The 22,765-nt window shown below is 39.7% G+C and overlaps 1 protein-coding gene across 1 annotated transcript in view; it reads right to left on the bottom strand.

The window, feature by feature from the left end:
* Window positions 1-22,765, bottom strand: part of HSD17B12 (hydroxysteroid 17-beta dehydrogenase 12) — a 94,838-nt gene that overhangs the window by 11,100 nt on the left and 60,973 nt on the right. Inside the window, exons 5-8 of the mRNA XM_009277581.1 lie at window positions 22,058-22,122; window positions 20,953-20,997; window positions 10,207-10,241; window positions 4,742-4,823 (exon numbers count right to left, since the gene is read on the bottom strand). Of these exons, the coding sequence (XP_009275856.1) occupies window positions 4,742-4,823; window positions 10,207-10,241; window positions 20,953-20,997; window positions 22,058-22,122 (227 nt within the window). The remainder of the gene's footprint in view (window positions 1-4,741; window positions 4,824-10,206; window positions 10,242-20,952; window positions 20,998-22,057; window positions 22,123-22,765) is intronic.

The following is a 22,765-nucleotide window of genomic DNA, read 5'->3' as shown; positions in this document are numbered from 1 at the left end:
AGCACTTTTACAGAAGTGAGGCTCAATCTAAACAAATTAAACCCTTTTTAATTTAGAAGGAAAAGGAACCAGATTCGTTACATACAGCCTAGTTAAAAAAGGAAAATAAGACTTTGTATGTTCACATTGTCCACTACTTATGTCATCTGCTTAAAAAAAAAGTCTAAGAGTGATTTAAGTAGGTTTCTCTTGTGCATGGTTTTTAAAACATAGTGTTTAAATACTTTGTCTTCTGCCTTTACGTTTTCAAGAAATGCCACCCTACGGTGATACTTTTTCCTAGTCCTCAAGTCCACTACCATGGATTCTCTCCCAAACTTCTGGAAGTTTTGGAAATTACGAGACTAAAAGTTGCAAGAAAGAAGTGAAAGGGTTTAAAAGGTGGATGCTAGTACCTGCCTTCAAGATGCCCTCACATCTGATACAGCCACCTCCACAACCACAACGAGAACATATTGTCCTAATAACCCAAGGCTACTCAGCAGTTTAAACCAGCATAGATTCCCCCTCCCTGAGTTTGTCTAAACCACCTTTCCACTTTTCCCTCCTGCAGTCCAGTGAGACAAAATATCAGGTTCTGCTATGGTTTCATGTTTTAGTGAAACAATACAGCCAAGCAGGATGAATGGAGTACCTTCAAACTGCAGGAACTAAGCTATCTTATCCATGCTTGAAGCTAAAATAAATACTAAATAAATTAATCCAAGTATTTAAGAAGCAGTTGCTTCAGACCAGTTTCAAAACAGACAGCAAAGCTCTAGTATTGCACCTGCTTTGCAGTCTTCCTTTGCTGACCATATCACCACTGGATTAACAGAAGTCCTAACTGAAACCAGTGCTTAAAGCTTGCGGTGCCCAGTGTTTTTCCTATTAAGGTCATCCTACTGAACTCAGCCTATACAAGAAGCAGAAGAAACACTCCCATGCTACTGGGCTATTTCTACAGACACTTTTCTGAGCATACACAAGATCTGAAAGAAAACTAGACTTTGCTGCGTAGCCGATAGGTCCTTTTATTCTTCATCGTCACGTTGCATGTACAAGCTAGGAGGCTCATTAAACCAAAAAAGCTTATCTTCTGTCCAACTGTTCTTTCCTTCTCCCTTTCCTCCAAGTATAAGTTTTAAATGAAATCCAGTATTCAACAAAGTCTCTGAAAATCAGGCCTAGCAGCAATGATTCAAGTGAGCTAGTTGTGCTGTTGCAACAATGTCACTTGCATATACACGCAAATAGTTCAGTGCAGTCCCTGAACACAGTTACCAGATACGTGTGATAACTGCACAGAGTATATCAATAATCTATTAAAAATAAAAAACTATATTGTGTTAATCAAAGGGCTTTGATCATTCAAATTTCTAACTATTTCTACATGACAGAGTCCTGAAATCAGTTACTGCTCCAAATATGGAGAGACAGTATAAAGAGACCGTCATCTCTACTGGTTGCAAAGAGCTTGCAATAAAGAGAATGTTCATTTTACATGAGAAGAAAAAGCAACTTCCAGTATCCAAATAAACTTTGGAGTTTTTCTGCTTGAAGAATTTATTTAGAGCCAAGGTGTGTTTTCTACCTCCAGATCCTCAAGCCCCCCAGCAGCCTCTAACTTAAAACAGTCTTAAGAACGCCATCTAATTAAGCATCCCCTGAATAAACAGACAAACATTGCATTAAGAAAACTACTTCTCCCTGGATATCCAGTAACAAACCCAAATACTAAAGACGTGGTGGTGGTGGTGGGCAATCACGTTTCACTTCTTATTAGTATTAATGCGGGTAGATAGGTAAGCCTGTCAAAAATATGACTGTGATTCCTTTAAAAGTGTCTTGTTTCACTGTAAAATAGGGAATTCTCCACCGGAAGGTTAAAGAGTTGGACTGCGTCTGTTCCTGATAATTAGCCAAAGCCATTGACTTAGACCTGAAGGATACTATGCTTTAAATTCCCTCTATATAGATGAGGAAAAAAAACCTAGAAATTGCAGATACAGTCTTTCTACAGCTACATTAGGGGAGTCACTTTCATGCTTACTAATCTTGCTCTGGTAGAACATGAGCAGCACCGAGAATAGGCAGATTACTTAAGCTGTAATTGAGTTTCTTAGGGGGAGGGGAGGAAATATTTAAGATTCTCATTGAAAAAAGACTAACCAAAGCAGTGTAAGGCATATTATCACTAAAATCAGAAGCTCAATTCATTCCATAAAGCTGAAGGCACTGCCACAATGAAAGTGACCTTTCGTATTAAAACAAAAAACTGTGCTCTCAGGAAACAGCTATTTCAAGAGCAAATTTTATCAGCTAAAACTAATCCAGGCTTTCATGATTTCTAAACTTAAATATCCCCTCCTTTAGTATGAATAAAATAGCGTGCATCAATTCCTTTCTGGAAATATGAAGACGTTACTGAGAGTCTAGAGGAAAAATAGGTCTGTTCTGACACAAATGACGCTACTGAAGGTTTCTTCATCCTGTCAAGATTCTGCTTAGACTCTGAAATCCTTGAAGTGTTTAAGGTAATTACCAGGTGCACCTGAAAAAGCTGTAGTGCCATACTGCTTTAATACCGGTGTAAATGTCTCTTGCATTTAGTTTTATCACGTATACTTCAGTTCCATACTGTGTACCCATATTCTGTCTTTATGGCATTAACTGGAGACCTTTTCGGAGAACATTTTAGAAGCCCCTATAAGTATCTTCGGAAAAAAAATAAGACCAGCTGTAGAAAGACAAAACTGTCCCAGTGACACAAAGAGAAACCAGAGCAGTTAAATTTAAAATGAATGTAGATCTAGAGTAGTAATTTATGAACTGATAAAATAAACCAGTCTATTGTGGAAGCAGACAGGAAATTTCAGTAAAAGCAGTGTTTGGCTAAGTGGGGAGCTTCTTGATGAACTAAAAATGAGCATATGAGAGACAGAAACAGGGAGAACTAACAAAAGAGAAACATAAAACATTATTGGGTACTTAGGAATAAAATCCAAGCTAGGAAGAGACTAGAAAAGGACATTAAGGGTAGCAGTAAAGGATCCTACAGCTACACGAGTTTCAAGAGGAATTTCAGAGAAATGGAGGTCTGTTGATGGATGAGGGAGACAACCTAGAGATAAAGGATAGAAAAAGGTTAAGGTATTCAACACTTCTCTTGCCTTTGCACAGCCAAAGCCTGCTCACATGCCTCTGCATGCACCAGCTTTGTTTAACGAAAGAGATAGGTAGAGGCAGCAACAATTTAGGGACTACTCAGAGAAGCTCAATGTATTCAAATCCATGGAGCCACCACAGATTCACCCAAGAGAGCTGGAAGAACTAGTCTGCATGTATATGAGTCTGCTGCCTACGGTATCTGAAAAACTATGGAAACTGGGGGAGGTCTTTGACAACTAGAAGAGGGCTAACATATCCCTCCTTGAAAAGGCAAGAATGATCCCGTCAGTTTTAACTCAGTTTGTGAAAAGATCATGGACCCCTCCTCCTGGAATTCATTTCCAAGCACATAAAGGACAAGAAGATAAATCTGTGTTGACTGTTTCTGATGTACCAACAGCAAATCATGTTTGACCAACTAAATTGCTTTCTACAATGGAGTGGACTAGCTTTGTAGATGAGGGAAACAGATTTTTAATTATATATAAACTATACGTATGTGTGATATATATATAGATATATTTTCACTTCAGTAAAGATTTTGACACCATATTCTGCAGCACTCTCATTTGGAAGTCGAGCAGATATGTGCTGAAAGGACAAACTGCTGGCCAGACTGAAAATTGGCTGGACCACCAGGCTCAAAGGGCCATGATCAATAGCTTGACATCTGGCTGATAACAAGCAGAGAACCCTATAGATCAATACAGAGGCCCATATTCTTCAGTATCTCCTATCAGCAACCCAGATGATGACACAGAGCACACCCTCAGCAAATTTGCAGATGACAACGTTAGATGGAGCTGCTGACACAACAGAGCTTCAGTCCAGAGAGACCCTGATAAGCTTGATTATTGTTAAACATCATGAGATTTCTTGACTGGCACAGAGTGAAGTGCAAAGTTCTGCATATGGAGAGGGGTAACGTCATGCCTTAATTTTGTTCGAGTAGCAGCCCTGCGGCAAAAAACCTGGAATTTATGGTGGCTGCCATAAGCCAATAATCACTCACTGCAAGAACATCTAACGACATACTGGGCTACATTAGCAGGATATATGGTCAGCAGATCAAGGGACGTTGACTATTTGGTAATGGCGAGGCCTTAGAGCTCTACCTTTTCTCTTACCTGAAATGCTAAACTTAAGGCAACTAGTAAAAAGGAGAACAAATGTTTGCTTCCAGCAAGCACCAGAAGAGTCCTACTTAAATAAATATATATACATACATATTGAAGATATACATCTTCAGTAAGATTAGGGAAAAAAGTTTCAAAGTCAAAATAAGAAAGTGTGTTAAACTTAGTCAATGTCCTTTCTCAACGTCACACTAAGCTTGCTTGGTACACTAGCATCCTTTTCCATGTAAAAGTAGAATGCATGATGAAATATATAAAATAGTCATTTCCATGCCAGTAAATCCTTGCACTCATTTTTCTCTCGACCTTCCAGCTTCCACTATTGGAAAAAATTTAAGTTACAAACTCAGTACTTTTAGTTCATGAAAGCACCACTAGATGGACACCAAAACATTTATTCCTGTAGTGTTGGCTTATGTTTGACACTTGATTTCAGTGTGGAAAAGAACACTTACCTTGGTTGCAGAGTAAAGAGTCAGTAGTGGAGTTGGATACGTCCCAGCAGCTGAGGAGATATTCAGGATTACCCCTTTTGATCTGAAAGGCAGTGAAGATATATTATCATGAAACAAAGGCAACTTCTTTCATGTTTCAGAAAATTACTGCAAGCCTAAAGAAAGCCTTTAGGATGCAACTGAGATTAAGACCTGTTTAAAAACCCCAACCAAATCCTAAATTAAAATTTACTAATATGACTTTAAGCACAATATAAGTATTCAAGCAGCTGGTATAAATCAGGAACAACTCCAAGGTCAATACAGCAAGAGAATCAAGCTCCATACACTTATACACACACTGAGCTAAACTATGCCAAATCAATTGAGCGAAGCTGGCACAAGTCCAAAAGGCAACTTCTAAATCTCGGGCCAAAGTGGCAGAAATGGCAACACAAGTTTGTTGTACAGTTTACACTTTGATAATCCCTTACATTTTCTAAATGTTACTTCACGATGGATCTTCAAGATAGGAAGTATCTGAATTTACTGCTCAAATACAGAAGTGTTTTAATATAGTATGGAAGATATTTAGTGGATGACTACAGAAAATAAGAGTTGTTTTACAGCTGTATTATAGTAACACTGAAAGTATTCCACCATAATATTTAAGTAAGGGTACCAGTCTGAAAGTAGCTACCACCTGCTCTGCCAAGCATGTGCAGGTAGGGCAGAACGTGAGACTCCTGGATTTCCCAACCCACTGACTGATTTTGAGCATGTCTATTTCTGTGACTAGTTTTACCTACAAAACCAGACATATTATTTAGTGCTAGGTAGAAAGAAGAATTAGTTTTAAAAGCTTCAGGCAAATTAGGGCAAGTATGCTGTTAGAATGTGCTACCAGACAGTCCAACACAGTGAAAGATGCATCTCTGCTGCTTCTTACCCTGTAGTAAATTCAAGACAGTTTACCTGAATGTTCTACTAAGTATGCCGTGTTTAGTGCAGAGTGAGAACATTCACGCAGGTAGGCATCACGCAGCTCAACTCCTGCGGATTCACATACGAGTTTCTCATCATATTTGTTCATCCACATGGACCCTATGCCGCTGCTGCCACAATGATTTAAGTAGCCATCGTGAAAACAAACAGCTGAGCTTAAGTGACCCTTAAAAATTAAAACGATATAACTCTCTGAAAATCGTGACAATAGATTCAAACCAACATGGCTTCTGCTATGATAAAAGTGTGAATTAAATCTGTGATTGATTCACCTCTGGGAATGAGATGGCTAGCGTGACAGAAAAGAATCATTTCAGTCATTCAGAATTTCAAACACTTTTGCCAAAGTTCGTTGTATTTTTCAGGAGTTATCTGCAAGGCTTGGTTGGTGAAATAAAGTAGTAACATGGAGCAAAATATGTAGTATGGAGAAAATAAGACTGCAAATTAATCACGAATTTTCACGACTGCAAAAGGTTAACAGTGGATGCCAGATTATTCATATCAAGACAGGTGGGTGCTTATGATATTTATTCATGAGCTCAAATGGGGATTAGCAGTGAAATGAGTATTCATGCAGTTTTTAAGAGATTACCAGATTGGAGAATACTATAAGGAACTTTTTAAAGAGCTCAGACTGCTATGTGAACAGACTGCAGAATGGCAGATCAAAAATCAATATTAACAAAACCAACAACGGATACTAAAGAAAATAACGTGAATTAATCACAAACCTTGCAGGACTTTAAATCAACTATCTGCTCCCTGGAAAGCCTAAACAAAGTCCACAAGGAGTTCTCTTTTGTGCAGCAGTCACCAAAACCAGCCAAAGAACAGGATGGTGGGAATGGCAGGGACAGATCCACCACCACTGAAATCCTGTATTACAGTCTATGGAACACTTTTATCCCTCCAAATATAGGACAGAAATATTAAGAACCTGATGATTTAAGAAAGGGGAAGAGGAGAAGAAAAACCCTGATACATCTATGAGGTGAAAAGATCCGTTCAATTTAGCTATTTAAGAGACTATTAAGAGCAGCCATGATAAGAATATACAGACTAATGAATGACAAAGATCAAGATCTTGATTTATCCTCTCAGAATACAAAAGAAAGATGACATTTATTTAAATGACAGACTGAAATTTAGATACGATAAAAGGAAGTGCTCTTCCCATATTCAGACTATAAGAATACTTGCCACAAAACTTAATTGAGGACAAAAGCTTAATAGGATTTAAAAAGGCGTAAGGATAAACACGAGCCTCATGCTTATAAAACAAACTGAAGCTTTAGAAGAGAGGCTGGCATTCAGGCTGTAAAGCACAGGTCTCGCAGCGTCTGGCTAGACTGCAACTTTCCAGCAGTAGTGACCATCATCTAGGTGCAGTGAATTAATGGTCTGACCCAGTGAAGAAAACTCTCTTGGAAACACAACAAATTAGTAGCAGCCCTTTGCAGAAGCTCCGTGTATTGGTCTCTTTGAAGCAGTCAATGCCACTGTGGGTCTTGTGGTTTGTATTTTTTCTTTATAAAGAAAACAGTCCTAGCCTTAAAAGCTCATAACTTAAAACCTCCAGATAAAAGGAAACTGAGAAGCGTGCATGTAGGGGGAACACTTCCAATTACTCCAGTTACAATTTTGCTTCTTAGAGGAATTGGAGAAGAAATGTTTTTAGGGAGGGATCTGAAGAGTTACACGAGCATCAGCGCAGCAAAAAGAAATTTTGGCTCCATCCAACTCAAGTGTGCACTTAAAAAAAAAAAAAGTTGGTCAAGATGAAGAGAGCCAGGCCCACACCCTCACACCTCCCCATCATTCTACCTTAAGTGGTCCAGTGCCGGGGAGGCTATATTTAGCCATCTCCCTGTTGCTGTGGCAACCAGCGCCTGCTCCAGCTGCACGCCAAGTGGAAAGAGCAAGCTTCCTCTGTAATGTAATTATGCACTTGCTACTTCCCTGGCAATAAATACCATAGTTTGATATTTGTCTAGAAACAGTCAACTGATTTTTGTTGGTGGTTTTTTTGTTCCCAAAGACATCAAGCCTCGACTTTCAGTTCTATGAGTCTCCCACCTTAGACAGTAGCCTGAAAATTTACAGAGGAACTGCTCATTTAACTGTAATAGGAAGCTGCAGATTACAAATTGTCACTTTAAGTGTTCAGAGCATGGGAGAGGAGCCACAGCAGAGAATCTAGATGCCATCACCAGAAGTGGCATTCACCTAATGCTGCTATATTTATTATAAAGTAACAGACACACCAAGATGCGGTTGTGTTTTCTCCTTACAGACCTGGATGCAAAGCATGTAAAGTCTGCTCTATTTCTGTTGCTATCCTCGAACAAGTGAGGAATAACGATGGGATTCCTAGTCTGGTTTTATTCTTAGAGCCTGGAGCCCTTTTTCCTAACCTGCGGTCCCATGTGAGAAATTTATGGTTGGCCCAAAGAGCAGCCAAGTACAGCTACCATTCGTTCATGCTCTTGGATTTGCTGGACAGCCATGTCCTCCTGCGGTTACAGACTCTTAGTGGTGTTAATGGCCTGTGAGCTATGACTATGCAGGAGTTCGCAGCTGCAGACATTGCTTCTGTGCACTGCAAACCTAACTGACTTCACAAAACCAAACAGAAAATTTTCAAATATTTTTCCCTGGGACAGAAACCAAGGCCTTCATTCAAATGGACCAGTCATTCAACGTGGCTGCTCACACACAGGAAAAAGTTCAAGATGTGTACTTTTTTTTTTTTTAACCACTATTAATCTCTTCTTTCCAAGCTTCTTCTTGAACATTTATCCTTGAGATTCCTGAGGTAATCATGTAGCTTGGAAAAGTGAGAAGAATATAACATGGTGTGCTCAGGGTTAGTCAGAACCAGAAGTCAGCAGGATCCTGGTTTGCTGCCTTTCATTCAAATCATCTTACCCAGGTTAAATACGTAAAAAAAACCCAACCATACACAGGATATTCTGTAAGTATACATCATTCTGTCCTAAGAAGCTGAAAAGATCAACTCTGCCAAATGGATAACTACGACATTTCTTTAGACAAAGAAATGGAGGCAAGAAATTGTTAGACCTTCAAAGTTCCAAAAATTGATAACAAAACAACATTAAATCCTTAGATAGCAGAATGGCTTTGGTCATGTTGGCATCTTCAGAGGGCGGTGGTTTCACAAAAGGCAGATACCTTTATCTATCAATAATAGTACATAGGCAAGGAGTAACTTTTGACTTACAAACCCTGAGTAGCTACCACCACCCTACTATAATCCTCATCCTCTATTCCAGCTTCATTGGGAAATATTACACCCCTGCCCGGGAGCTCTGTCTTGGGTCTTCTTTTCTAATTCAAGTTTCTTTACATGAAATAAACTCCTTCTTATCTCCTGATTGTTTAACTAAAAATCTAAGCTCACCGTCACTCTGATGTGCTAGACGCTGACTCCCATGCTGGCCACTAGCTCTGACAGTTTATACCCACGAAGAAACTTTGTTTTAGATGTGAAACATTTGCTCTGCATCTGCGCAGCACTTGAATAATTGAATCCTGATCTGCAATGAAGGCTCCCAGATAGCGGGATGATACAGGAAATACAATTTTTTTCTTAACCTTTGTCGGATCTGGAGGCTTGTCCCATATACATGCTCCTCCTACAGTATTCGTTTGGAGGCAATACCATGGTGACTGTCATGGATGGTTCTACACAGCTTTCCTCAGCATTGCAAGCGTGGCTCAGACCTGACCTAGGGCAACCCCCAGCAAGCCAGGGTTAGTACCACAACAGAGACGGCAAACAGCCTGGGACAGTCAACATCAGCTAGAAAACAGCCTGGAGGAACTACACGGAAACCATGCACCTTTTCGTTTCACCTGGGAGCTCGCTAGGAAGTCAGTACACGTCTTCTGCGGCAACAGTGACAGCCTGGAGGAACTACACGGAAACCATGCACCTTTTCGTTTCACCTGGGAGTCAGTACACGTCTTCCGCAGCAACAGTGGTGTACATTAACTCTTATGTTAAAGAGCTGGTCTCCAATTCTACTTTTCCAAATGATCACAGACTTTTCTCAATATAACTCCTACTGTATAATGAGAACATATTCTTTGCATCCATTTTACTTACAATGACTTAGAGAAATAGCCTTAAGAAGGTTATTCCCAGGAACTGTAACCACCCCCTCAGAATAGCAGGTTGTTGAGTTAGTGCTGATGAGTCAGACGGGCTTTTTAATTCTGTTCTAAAAGGAATCACCACAACAGTGGAGAAGGGAGAGGAAAAATAAAAAGGGAATCGAGTGGAAAAGGCTTCCACCGTCTGATGATTCATGCACCATCAGTGTGACTCACCCAGCATTACTCTGCCATTAAAACATGGAGACTAGGCTGAACAGTCACAGTAATGAATTTTTCAAGAAAGGATTCTCCCCTATAAAGAATGATGACTTTGTCTGGATAGTGTTAGTGTGACTCACCTTTCCAGCATGCCGGGCAGCACCAATCGTGTCATCTGCAAAAAGAAAACATTCGTGATGGCTGAGAATGCAGACACCAGACAGCCAGAGACCGAGGGAAGCCTCCCTTCCTCCCACAGGCAGCTGCCACCCCCTCTACCCCAACCAAGGCTCGGGGAAGCAGAGACCATACTTTGCGTAGGCAGTTTATTTTTATTCTACCTGGATAACTTGGCTCTGTCAAGTAGTGTGCACTGAATCTGGTGAACCCATCCAGCTAGTAGCATAAGTACAATAAGAGTAAACAAACAAACGTCTTCACCGCTCTGCAGCATCTGTGGCCTCTAAAGAACATTAAGACACAAGAGTACTACGGTACATGTATGATCTTTCTCTCCTCACAAAAAGCATCTGTCTTCCTCAAGACTGACTAAATTTACCACCTATGCCAAGACTCAAGACAATATCCAAGGCATTTTAGCTAGGTTTACTGAACTGCTGATTTTAAGTTAAAAATAAATTGTGGAGCAGCAAAAGCACTGGACAGAACTAGTGAAGGTAAGTTTCCTACCTACAGAAAACATTTAAGACCCCCAAACATTTTTTGCTGATTACACAGATGTTTTCACACTGAAGAACCTACACCCCCACAAGCAAAGCAGCCTGGCAAACCTCCCCACTGCTCTGGAAGCTCCTGCCTTCGTTATGACTCTAAGCAATCTATTTACAACCTGGTTGAAGGATTCTCCAGAGCAGTAATCCTAAAACAAGCTTCCCAGTTGCAGACAGAGCAGCTCTGACAAGGGAAACAAATCAAGCATTGATCCAAACTTAGACAAATTTTTAATTAGTGTGAAATCCTAAATACGATTTAAATCCAAAACTTCTGCCTTTAAGAAATAATGTCGTCAAAGTTCAGCTTGTGCCAAATACTACCCTGCCCCCAACCAACCTTGTTAATAAATGTCACGCCACTGACACCAAAGACAGATCAGACAAGAAATATAAATTGTTACCACTTTTCACATCTTTAAAAGGTGTTCCAACAAAGTTCTTGAGAACACAGTGAGGAGGGGGTAATAAAATACTAATGGCACCAAAACGTTATGGTACTCCCACTGATACCAAATTACCTTGATAGCTTAAAACATGAAACATTTGAGTAGTATGGGAGGGAAAACACACACACAAAGAGAGAAATCAGCATATACAGGAGCACAAAACACCTGTAAGCACTTTTATTACAAAGAAACAAATCTTATTGTAGCAAGCTATTGATATTACTATCACCACTGCATTAGCCCTTACATACGACTGAATCTGGGTTTCGGGGTTTTTGTTTGTTTTTATTTTTAAATTATAAAACACATCGTTTCAGGAATAAAGGAGAAAAATCACAAAAGAAAACAAAGTTTCAGCTGATTGCAGTTAACACTCAAAGAAAATGGTAGAGAAGGGCTGTGTTTTGTATTTATTGGAATTTATCACTTGGAGTAGATTCTGCCATCAGCCATGCTGCATGACACTTCAATAGGGACTGTACAGACAGGAGTCGAACAGACCTTCTTTCATGAAGTTGGCTGTTGACATATTTAACCCTCAGTACTGCCCCAGAAGTCAAACTAAGTATTCAGAGTTGGTAAACATCACCAAGCTAAACAGATCTGATGCAACTTCAAAAAACCTTCTAACATTAAGTCTAAGTATACATGAGCTTTTTCACACACTAATGCTTCAAAAGAGATGTGGAAATGACTATTTCTTTTAATGTTAAAGGATAAAGAATGATTTGGGCCGATTTTAAGACTAGTTCAAGACTGGCAGATCTTTTATCTGGTGCAAGCTTTATGATCTCTCCCACAGGTCCCTTGGCAAAATGCAGTGTACTGTTTCTTGCCTCTAAGGGCAGCATAACGCTGCATATCATCTCCATAGATTGACACATGGACGTAGACTGCAATTGCCTTCCTTTAGGCAACCCATAATGGTCTGAAAACCCAGTACAGGATCTCCCATTGTAGTGCAGAGGGGAACCCACGTTTGAAACTTTGTCATAAATCCACAAAAATGCATTCATGGTCTGAATCAAAACTGTAACCCACCAAGCAGCTCTAACTTAGTGTATCACAAACCTGCGGGTTACTATTGATGTCCAAACGAAAGCACAGAAAAACATGCTACAATAACTGTTTGGCTTAATATAAATTAAAAAACTATGAAGCCATTGAGAGCTGAGATATAACAATAGGTACACAATTCAGGTAGAAATCAAGAAGTCTCTCACCACCAGCTATGTTAAATAGTCTGTTTCTAAAGTTCAGCTGGACAGGCAATAAATTTATTTTTTTTTCCCCCCACAGAAAAACACTGATGGCAAAACTGGATTTCATACTCAGCATCACTTCCATTTGTTTCCATTAAAATTAGTATTTTGAGGGAATTTCAAAAACCTGTGAAATAGGGCAAAACTGTTTTTCCTATCTGTATTTTTACATCGTGCTGTGTGAAGAGAGATATGTATATTCAGTATCTTTATGTACAGAAAAAAAGACTGGATTTTTTTTTAAAGAATGAAATAACAGAAGGCAGCTCTCTGAGTCAGTCTCACCTCACCCAGCCAAGTCCACACTCACACTGTTCAGCAGTGCAAGAGCGCTATTGGAAAAATGCTGGCAGGGCGTTCTGCAGCCGTATTCGGGTCTGGCAAATTTATACATTGTACACACATGTAAAATATTGCCAGCATTAATTCAAATAAAACAATCTATAGCAGAAACGTAGTTTTGCCACTAATAACAGTGTCCATACGAACTTGCACGATCTTTATCCAAAATAGCCAAACTGATTAACACTCTTGCCTTCAATAGCTGTAATCTCAGACATGCCATTATGAAACAGGCAGCTCAACAACAAACATCTAGAATTGAATAAACGTTTCCCAGATAAAGAATCCAAGTTTTAGCTAGGTCTTATTTAGAAATAGCCAGTTGTGTAATGAGGTGTATTTCATAAATGCCAAAGCATTGCAAGTCTGCGTCTGTAGGAATTAGCATGTAGGATGCCAGAGAACTCTATGACAGTGTTTCTTTCTCTGAAGGCAATCTAATAAAGGAAGAAGAAAGTGGCAGGCAACCTAAAGGAGAGGCTGGGAACCACCCTAAGAGGAGTGCCTTCAGTTAGTGGTTACTGAACTCACTGAGGCTTCCTTCACATAACTGTTTTTCTGAGCGAGTACTACTTTCCACAGAAATGCCAGTGCAGCAGTCGAAAACGTGAATGTTCCCAAGACTCTGAAGGCTCAGGTAATTTCAGACAGAGTAGCTAGACACTAGGCTATGTGAAAACTGCCAGCTCATCCAAAGAAAACTGTTTTTGATTTCTGAAAGTTTGCACGGGAGCAGAGTGAGAACTTGCGTGCATGTGTGCGCGTCTGAGAAATTTGCTCAGGACAGTCTCCTCGACATCAGAAGTTGTTAATCTTTTATATTTTCTATAGTCTGGCAAAAAGTTATGTTTAGCACACAACCATGAAGCAGTAGTTGTTGAGGTTTCTTTGCTTGTTTGTTTTTCAATGATTTCACAGACACACATAATGGTACCATAGAGTTTGAGGTATAGTTCCTTTGGTTTGGAGGGCTGCATTATTTTTAAGTCAACTTCTTTCACACCTAACCCTCCAGCTCCTAAGTTCCAGGATGCTGACAGCAAATGGCTAACTTAAGGTAGAGATTCATTACAGACCATTTAATTGATCTTTTACAGGCAGCTATCATTTCTTGACGTCCGTTTATCTGCAACTGCATTTATTACATGCCTGGGAAGCACTGGTTGTATTGTCCACTCTTCCTCACCAGACCTGTCTTCTACCTTCTAATTTTGGAAAAAGGAACACCACTTTCAGTCTAAAGAAGCAGAGATTCCTACTTGCAGGTACAGAAATGCACTTTAAACCCTCCCCAGCCATATGGCTAGATTTATGTTCTAAAACAGGTGCTACACTTAAAAGCTCCTATTAGAGGACTAACAAATAGTTAGAAGTTATAGCCATGTATTTCCAGTGTTTTTAATTCAGAAAAAAAAATCTCCCATTCTTAGTGATCACCGAAATGCAGTCTTTTCTCACCCCGATCCAAGCAATAGCTCAGGAGTAGAGCTTAGGGAAAGATTAATAATTTGTAAAGTTCTGAATACCTTTCAAATGATATTCACTCAGACTGCTAAAATACAGTAGGAAAAGCTGAGGTAAATATTCAAAGTCATCCTTCATAAATTATGGGCCACGTAATTGTTATCCAAAGCCAGAAACCTAATACCACAGTTGTATATTCAGAGAGAAATCATTCCACGGTAAGGTGTTATGACTGCAAGTCACTCTTTCCACTTCCAAAAGGTATAATGATCTCTAGTTAAGCCTATGCAAGTACAACAACGGATGAAGCTAGAGAACTTGGACAACATTTCTACTTTGTTATGCAGCTGAGAAGCTTCCTTCAGATCTCATTCACGAATCTGGAGTGAAATTATAACAACTCAAAGCAACATAACTTTTTAAAGAGCGGCAATTTCCTGTGGTGCACCCACGCATGTAAAAAATACCATTGCTACCATAAGATAATTCGTAGTGCCTGGGTAGAGGATTCACACAAGTTCACAAATAGCTGTTTAACAAATAGTTAACTGACATCGTGCCTGTGCAACTCTCATCTGCAGACCTTGCACTGAAAGAACTAAGGAATTTTACTCATACACTGGTAGTTAAATTGATCACGAAACCTGTTCTCAGCATCTACCGTTAAGTTTTTATAATGTATCTCTTTTGAAACAATAACTTCTTAATGCAGCTCATACCCCAAGCAGAACAAGAATGATTTATATTTGTAAAAACTGGCAAGTAAACCTGATGTCAGTTCAGCAGGAAATCATGCAATAACGCATGTGGCAAGGTCAGGAACCAGAAAGGGGCACGGGACATACAAAGGGAACTACAAACTTAACATGCTGTAAGCCCTGTTCATTGCCAGTGACTTTCCTTTGAGCAACATTTTTAGGAGAGAAAGTTTTCCCTATTTAGAGCCACAAACTTTTGGAGTCCAGTTTACAAGGGAAAGCTCTCAAAATAAGCATCTTTCCCGCCCCCCCTTACGTAGGAAAAAGACTACTCAAATAAGAAGGCTGAACTTTTCTCTTTTCAAGATGTGGAATACGTATTTGTCTCAACCCCAAATCTACAAAAAGCCACAGAACTCCAGGATTTCCTAAATTTTCCCAAGTTACTTGTATTTTGAAGAAAAATCCCAAGTGCTTCCCTGACTATTGCTGAAAAGTATTTATCACAGCTCCATTTCCCTTGTTCCAGCTTCCTGTGTATCATGCTCTCAGGTTCAAAGTCAGCAAGGTGGGGAAACCGCAGCATCTAATTTCTCCCTCTAGACCATCTGAATGATATTCATTACCACCTTCACAGAACGCTTGCTCCTCTTCCAAGCGTTGGCAACTGTACCTCTCTGTTATAAACTTATATTATGTACTTGGCTAAATCGTCGTCCCCCCCTTTGATTATGACTTTGAATATAAATGTAAAGAAACCTCTTGACTAGACTGGAATACACACATACAGAGTGATCTCTTCTCACAAGTCAGCATTGCCACTTCCCTCAGAATTACGTTCCACTTACTGTGATCCCCTCCAATACACAGCAAATACAAAAATTCACATAGGGTTCTAGCAGGGCATAAGCAACTATCATCTGATTTCTGGTAAGGTACCTTTACAGACACGGTATTAGACTGCACTAGCCCATCTGAACACTCATGGGAGAGAGAGAGGTAATTTCCTACTGTCTTTCAGGATTATTGCTCCCCAGGCTTTTCTTCTTTCTACGCATAGGTCTGCAAAAGACTATTTCCCCTCTTTCTCAAATATACTAGCTTCTCCTCCCCCTTTCAATTTTATATCGGTTGTGGGTTTTGTTTCCTGAACTTACAGTTTCAGACTTTGTAGGTAGAGTTGTTCCCTTGTCCTGCCTGGGATTCACAACCTGGTATAATTCACCTCTTGCTCCTCTTCCATTAAGAGGGCAGCTGACACTAGATCTCTCAGTTCAACACAGAGTATTTATGTATTTTGAAGTCTTAAGCAAATTATAAGCTTCTCAAATACGGTGATGATAAAAATGCTCGATCTTGTAGGCCTGTTATCCCTTTGTATTTGACACTCAGTATAAAACATAAGTAAGGTGATCAAGGCGAAGATTACCACAGACACCAAGGCATGTACATACATGTAATCTACTCTCCCCCTTCCTATGTTAACGCCAATTTCCAACCAAAGCCTGGCCTGCAAGGCTAAAATTTACATTCCCCCACAACATAATAGCTCACAAACCAATTCAGCTCCTTGTTTAATCAACCGCTAAGCCAGCACTCCCTCAACTATTTAGTCCTACTCATTTTTCAAGGGAACACAAGTTTATGCCTCACTCCCAATGCAATTAGCATATTGCGATGCCGCAAACTGAAATAACATACTTGCTTGTCCTCACATACTAAGTATCTCTTGCAGCTTCCAAAGGAGAAAGAAGGGCTCCCTGAAGTATGGGAAACTATTCTCTATGCTCATTACCTACCCACTTTTTCCACTGGACAGCAAGCCTGGCATCCTTAGCTTTCAGTACATTAATCCAACAGCCAAATCAAGTTTAATTGTTTTTCCAGGTGAAATCAAAGGCTGTAGCATACAAAGGTGAATTGACACAAGAAGATGCAGTTGATGCAAAGGAACTATAGATGAAAACTACACAGAGCAACTATAATTTTGGCTCTTCAACACTTGCTGGTTAGTGAAAAACCCCAGGACTTCTGACCTGCTATTTTATTCAATGGCAGAAATATGTTTAGTTTGTGTCTCAAAATGTGATGAGACATCAAAAAATTGTAATAGAAACCCATGTTACCTGAACTGCCACCAACAATCACTAAAGAAGAGTTCTGCTTTTTAAATCCCCCCAGAAGCTTGAGATGAGATCATGACAGGAACCATGAAACTTCGCATACTACCCCATCTTCTTCCTCACGTATCTATCAACTCAATCCTTGTATAAGGCTGCATTAAGTCTCAAGCTTTCTTGAAAAAATACCACAAACAAAAATTCTTCATTCTATTTATGGCATCATCAAGACCTAAGGCACTTCTTCTTTTGTATATTATATGAAGAACGGAGTAACTCCTGCACGGCACATCACCATAAAAATGTGACATTTTCCAAAGAGCTTAAAGAACCTAAGCTGTATGCCTTTGGAACCTTCTTCATTTGATCCATCCTCAGTCTGCTCTTAATCAAGAAACAGGGTCTCAATTTTAGCTTGCAAAATGGAAGTCAAGAGATGTATTATTTTTATTTTCAAAAAAAAAAAAAAAAACCCCCTGTGGGGGGGGGGGGGGGGGGGGCATGGACAAGGTGGTGTTTGGTTGGGTTTAACCAGTATTTTACATATGTGAGATTTCCAACATGTTTTACATAGTTTTACGTAGCTTGTTTTCAGTGGTGTACAGGGCACTTTGAAGGCAGATCACAGTAATCACAACACTTCATACCAGCCTGATTGAGCCCCAAAATTGCACCACTGTGGGGTTCATGGGTGATCTAACCCAACACTGCTCTAAGGACACGATGGGGTCAGACAGCATGGAATAGGATTTGGGAAAGAAACATGTTTAAAAGCTCTGATGAGAAACAAGTTCTCAAACATCAGGGAAAATTTCATAGTATTAGATCCTTTATGATTGGGAAAAGTATTAAACAGCAGGACCAACTAGGCTCATAACTTATCCTGCAAGGTGAAGATGGGGTCTTATCTCTTAGCATACCCCTTCCTACATGCTGCATAGTCCCTAGGAAATCCAATGAGCTGCCTAACAAAGAAAAAGATGGGTCAAAAGGTAAGGGATGAGCATTAACCCTTCAAAAATGCCTACGCTTGTGGCAACAAAACCGACCTTAACATTTCTGCAGTCAGACCGGGCTGAATATCTTGACTTTCCCACTTCAATTCTAAGGAGTGTTTCAGCCAGAACTGGAGTTATTTGACATGCATGCCAGAAGAGTTATGGTGTCCAACAGAGGTGTTGCTGATGGCACGTGGTGCAGATTACCAAGAAGACAGGAGATATCATTACCTTTTAAGCACTGAGGAAGTTTTCTCCCAAAGGCAAGGAAGTGGATGGCAATGCTCCAGAATGTAACAGTAGACAGGTTATGCGACACCTGACAAGGATCTGGAGATACTGTGAGCAGAGCCTGAATGGGTACCAGCAAAACCTGCTTTGTCTCTCCTGTACCTTCACCTTTTCAACAGACCTTCATCTCCTTAAGAACTCGGTGCTCTCTTCCATCCCAAACTTCACGTTTTTAATCAGGCAAGAAGGGAGAATTTTTTTTTTTTTTTAAACACACTTGCAAAACCTGCTTTGTCTCTCCTGTACCTTCACCTTTTCAACAGACCTTCATCACCTAGAGAACTCGGTGCTCTCTTCCATCCCAAACTTCACGTTTTTAATCAGGCAAGAAGGGAGAATTTTTTTTTTTTTTTTTTTAAACACACTTACACCCCTGGATAAGAGATGGTATCAACCTAAACCACTGAACTAAATATTCACAGGATTACGTCCCAAAAATCTAAGTGAAAGGACATACAGACTTCTCCCAAAATTATTTTTTCCTACCATGATTCTCTAGTTCTATGGGTTCTCCTGAAAAAATGACTTACAGATGGTACATATCTCCAATGTACTCCTCTCCCCAAAACAGTAAGCATCTGGCGTGCCTACTGTTTAATTACACAACAGGCTCATGCAGGAGGAAACATTTCCAAGCCTGGAAGCTTATGCTCAAACTCTGATTATACCCAGTAGCACGAGCTGTTCACGGTCAAGAAAAAAAGTTTTTAAACAGAAGGAAAAACACTATTAACACACAGCAAGTAGATATTCAGTAAGTTTTTATATGTGTGAAGACAACCACGTTAGAATGTGAAGAGGCTGACACAATGCAAATTTTACAAGAAACTGTATGACAATTTTGTTAAATTATTGACCACCACTGATCATAAACACAAAAACTCAAGCCACAAAACAGCACTAGTTATTCTGGAAACCAATATAATCTGGCTGCATCTCTGGAATTTTAGGTGTATACCGAGTTAAAGCAGACCTCAACTATTATTCTAGCCTACCATCTTCAGAAATACGTATTAAAGTAGTTCATCTGTAACTCTTCTAACAAAATGCTTCCAGGAAGACTGACACCCCAAATTCTTTAATCACTGAATAGTGCACTCCCTCTGCTGGCACAGCACAGATGTCACACCTTAACAGAGGCATTCTTCTGATTACACTAATCTCTAGCGAAGAGGCCTATGCATTACAGCGTTACTTCACATTTACACCTGCTGTAGCTGTGCTAACATTAAAACAAGTCTGCTAAATGACTTCCATAACAGAAATTTTCAAAGGTACCCATTAATAACTGACTTCTCTGATGAAAATCTTGCAGGAGTGCAACAAGACACCATGGGCCACAATCCTCAGTCAACTAAAATCAGTGCTCATCACGTTAGCAGTCATCTTCAAGGTGAAAAGTTTCTGAAGACTCACTGTTGTAGCATTTCTAACTTTGCAACAAGTAGTTCTAAGATGTCAAATAAAACACACACAACAGTGAGAGTCAGCAGCAGCAGGCTGACATTAACAATCCCATTCAGTCATGCAGGGGTTGCATTTTCACTGTTTGCCTATGTTTTAATAAGGTGTGAAAATCTTACCGAAGCATTATTTTAAGACGCCCTGTGCCTCCTCACATGGAAACAAAACACCTACAGTTTAGACTCCCTGAGAGCACTGTACTAGATTAATTTAGTACTTAACCTAATCAGAACAGCTGCAAGAAAGTCAAATCTTTCAAGCCAGCTTTGAAACACCCAATATTTCGGCTTTGCAGCAAAAGGTTAACCCTCAGCTAATGGAGGTGCAAGTTTTGTTATGCATAAGAAGAGAAAGTTAAGGTTTAGCAGTGCATAATCACAAGGAGTTTCTTCAGCAGTTGCTGGTAATACACTAATTGACTCCCGGTGTCATGTAAGCAGCTACTATTGCCTCTGCCCCTTTTAAGCTTTGAAATACTAGGATGAAAATCTGATTTTTGAATGGGCCTCATGTTAATAAACAAGGGAACAGCCGTATGTTTTAGCCTGAAGTCAGGCTGATTTCTTCCCAATGAAAACTTCAGTTTAAATATCAAAAAGGGAAGGTAACCTTACTTCAGAAGTTAATGCCCACTTCTGTGAACTTAGTTTTCCTTCTTGCTCATCTATTTCGCAGAAAATATTTAAGTGCCTTCTGATGACAGTGTACAAAAAACCTTAGGTATGCAGAGATAAGGGTTGCCTACCCCAAGAAACACAGATACAGGGGGCAAAGAATGAACGATTTACAAGAAGGACTAGAATGATAAGCATGAAGAAGCATTAAGTGTTGTTTTGTGTACATACCTTGCTCTTCTAAATAGGTAATAGGTATCTTTGCAACAAATTATATTTCACACAACAATCAGGACAGTCTGATACAACAATCATAATTTCTGGGTTACTCCAAGATGAAGAATGAACCTGTGGTCCAACAGGTGAAAGTAACTGCTTCAGACAACTGAATTTTAATTGTTACTGGTTTTGTATTAAGACATCAAGAGCAAGTATTGGTAACAGGGCACTTACCTTACAAACAGACATGATGTTAATGTTGATCATTTTGTCGATCATCTGCAAGAAAACAAAGTTTTGGGTTTTGTTGTTTCAAGTTATTTGATCAATATTTACATACCCTCTGGGTTATAAGTGCCAGGGTAAATTAAACCTTACACTTATACATCCACCTTTACTCCTTGCCTTCCTGCTTAAGTATCAGCAGCAGTGACAGGCTTTCAAAGCAAAGTCTGTGAACTGCTCTTGGTCATGTTTTATCCCTGATTAGGGACTCATACCAATAAAGAACAACACATATGTATCACATTGACACCATATTTCCTAACACTATTTGCAATATTTATGAATATAAATAAATTCTGATATTTTAGACATGTTCATAAATTAATGTCTGTACTTTGCTCTTAACCATTTCATAACAGTGTTTTTAGTGACTTAAAGTTTATTCATCAGGTAAAAAAAAAATGGGGTTTTTTGCTAAATATTATGAAGCTTAATTGAAGGTGAACCAAAAACCAGACATATTTATCAATACTTAAGCAGAAAAAACAAATCTGCAGTGAATAAATACAGTTAGCTACAGGGGTTTAGGAAACAAAATCATGCACCAGTGAAAGTGTTCATAGTCAGAGTTTTCAAAGTACTCAATGCAACCAAGATTGTCCCTACATTACAAAATGTCTAAAACTGTCATATTTAAGTTTCATAATAGTGTTATGGAATATGCAGCTTCCATTCATGAAGTTGCTTGCTTCCCTTCCCTTCAGTCACTTAGGAACCTCCCCACAAGCTAAAGCAGCTCAAGAACAGCCGCCAGCTGAGACCACGGACAGGAGTGGAATTCAGATCTTGACCCCAGAGCATCTGTCTGAAATAGAAATACAAAATGAAGAAGCAGGGAAGAGCGTAAGTAAAAAACAACACAAAAAACTGAGGCTGCCATCATCTGAATTGTGTTATGTTGCTTATGTAAACCTCTTAGCTTTTTGAACCCTTAATTCTAACCAGAAAACCTTGTTATGTGAGTACCTCAACCAAACCTAAATACTTTCACCATATCCATTAAGCATTTAGTGGTAAAAATGAGAACACTAGAAGGTACCACAAAAGCACTTACTTTATCCAGGTCTGGAACATCAAGAAAATATTCAGGATAAACATAGGAAATTCCCACATTGTTGACTGAAACGAAAGCATGAAGTTTTAATTAGATTGCTTGGATGCCATCTGATTTCTCACGCTCTGATTAATGACAATTTTCAAGCAATACTCTTAAAATGTTGCATCTAAAACATTCTAACCCCTTTAGCCAAGTTTCCTTAACTGTAAATATACTTGTACCCACACAAGTGGAATGTGAGAGTGAATATGCAAGCCATTTTAAACGTGTAAATATTAATTCTCCAACTGTTTAAAAGCTGGCACGTTTAGCACATCGTACCCATCTTCCACCGCTTTTCACAGTGCAGGGGAAGAACATTTCCTCTTTGAGAAATGTCAGCGCACACCGTGCAAGTGCACGCGCGACATCGCTGCAACACGGAGATGCAGTCGCCGAAATGGAGCTTCAAGCCAGAGAAAAGCTCTCAGCGCCTGGCAGGACATCAACTGAAACTGTTTAACATCTTTATTCTTCTTCTGATAAATAAGTACATACATACAAAGTGAAATAAGATAGCAAAAACGTCTCCCGGTAAGCCTCCCCAACACTCCTCCGGCCAGCCGCTCCCTTCCCCAGGCGTCCCGAGGGCTGCAGGCCAGCGACCGCTTCGGGACACGCACCGCGACCCTCCCCAGCCCCGGATTCCCGCGGAGGAAGGCAACG

Source organism: Aptenodytes forsteri, unplaced genomic scaffold (genome assembly GCF_000699145.1).
Source record: "Aptenodytes forsteri isolate BGI_AS27 unplaced genomic scaffold, ASM69914v1 Scaffold146, whole genome shotgun sequence".
Classification (NCBI taxonomy): domain Eukaryota; kingdom Metazoa; phylum Chordata; class Aves; order Sphenisciformes; family Spheniscidae; genus Aptenodytes; species Aptenodytes forsteri.
The sequence above is the reverse complement of the archived record's forward strand: the minus strand, read 5'-3'. Positions and strand labels throughout refer to the sequence as shown.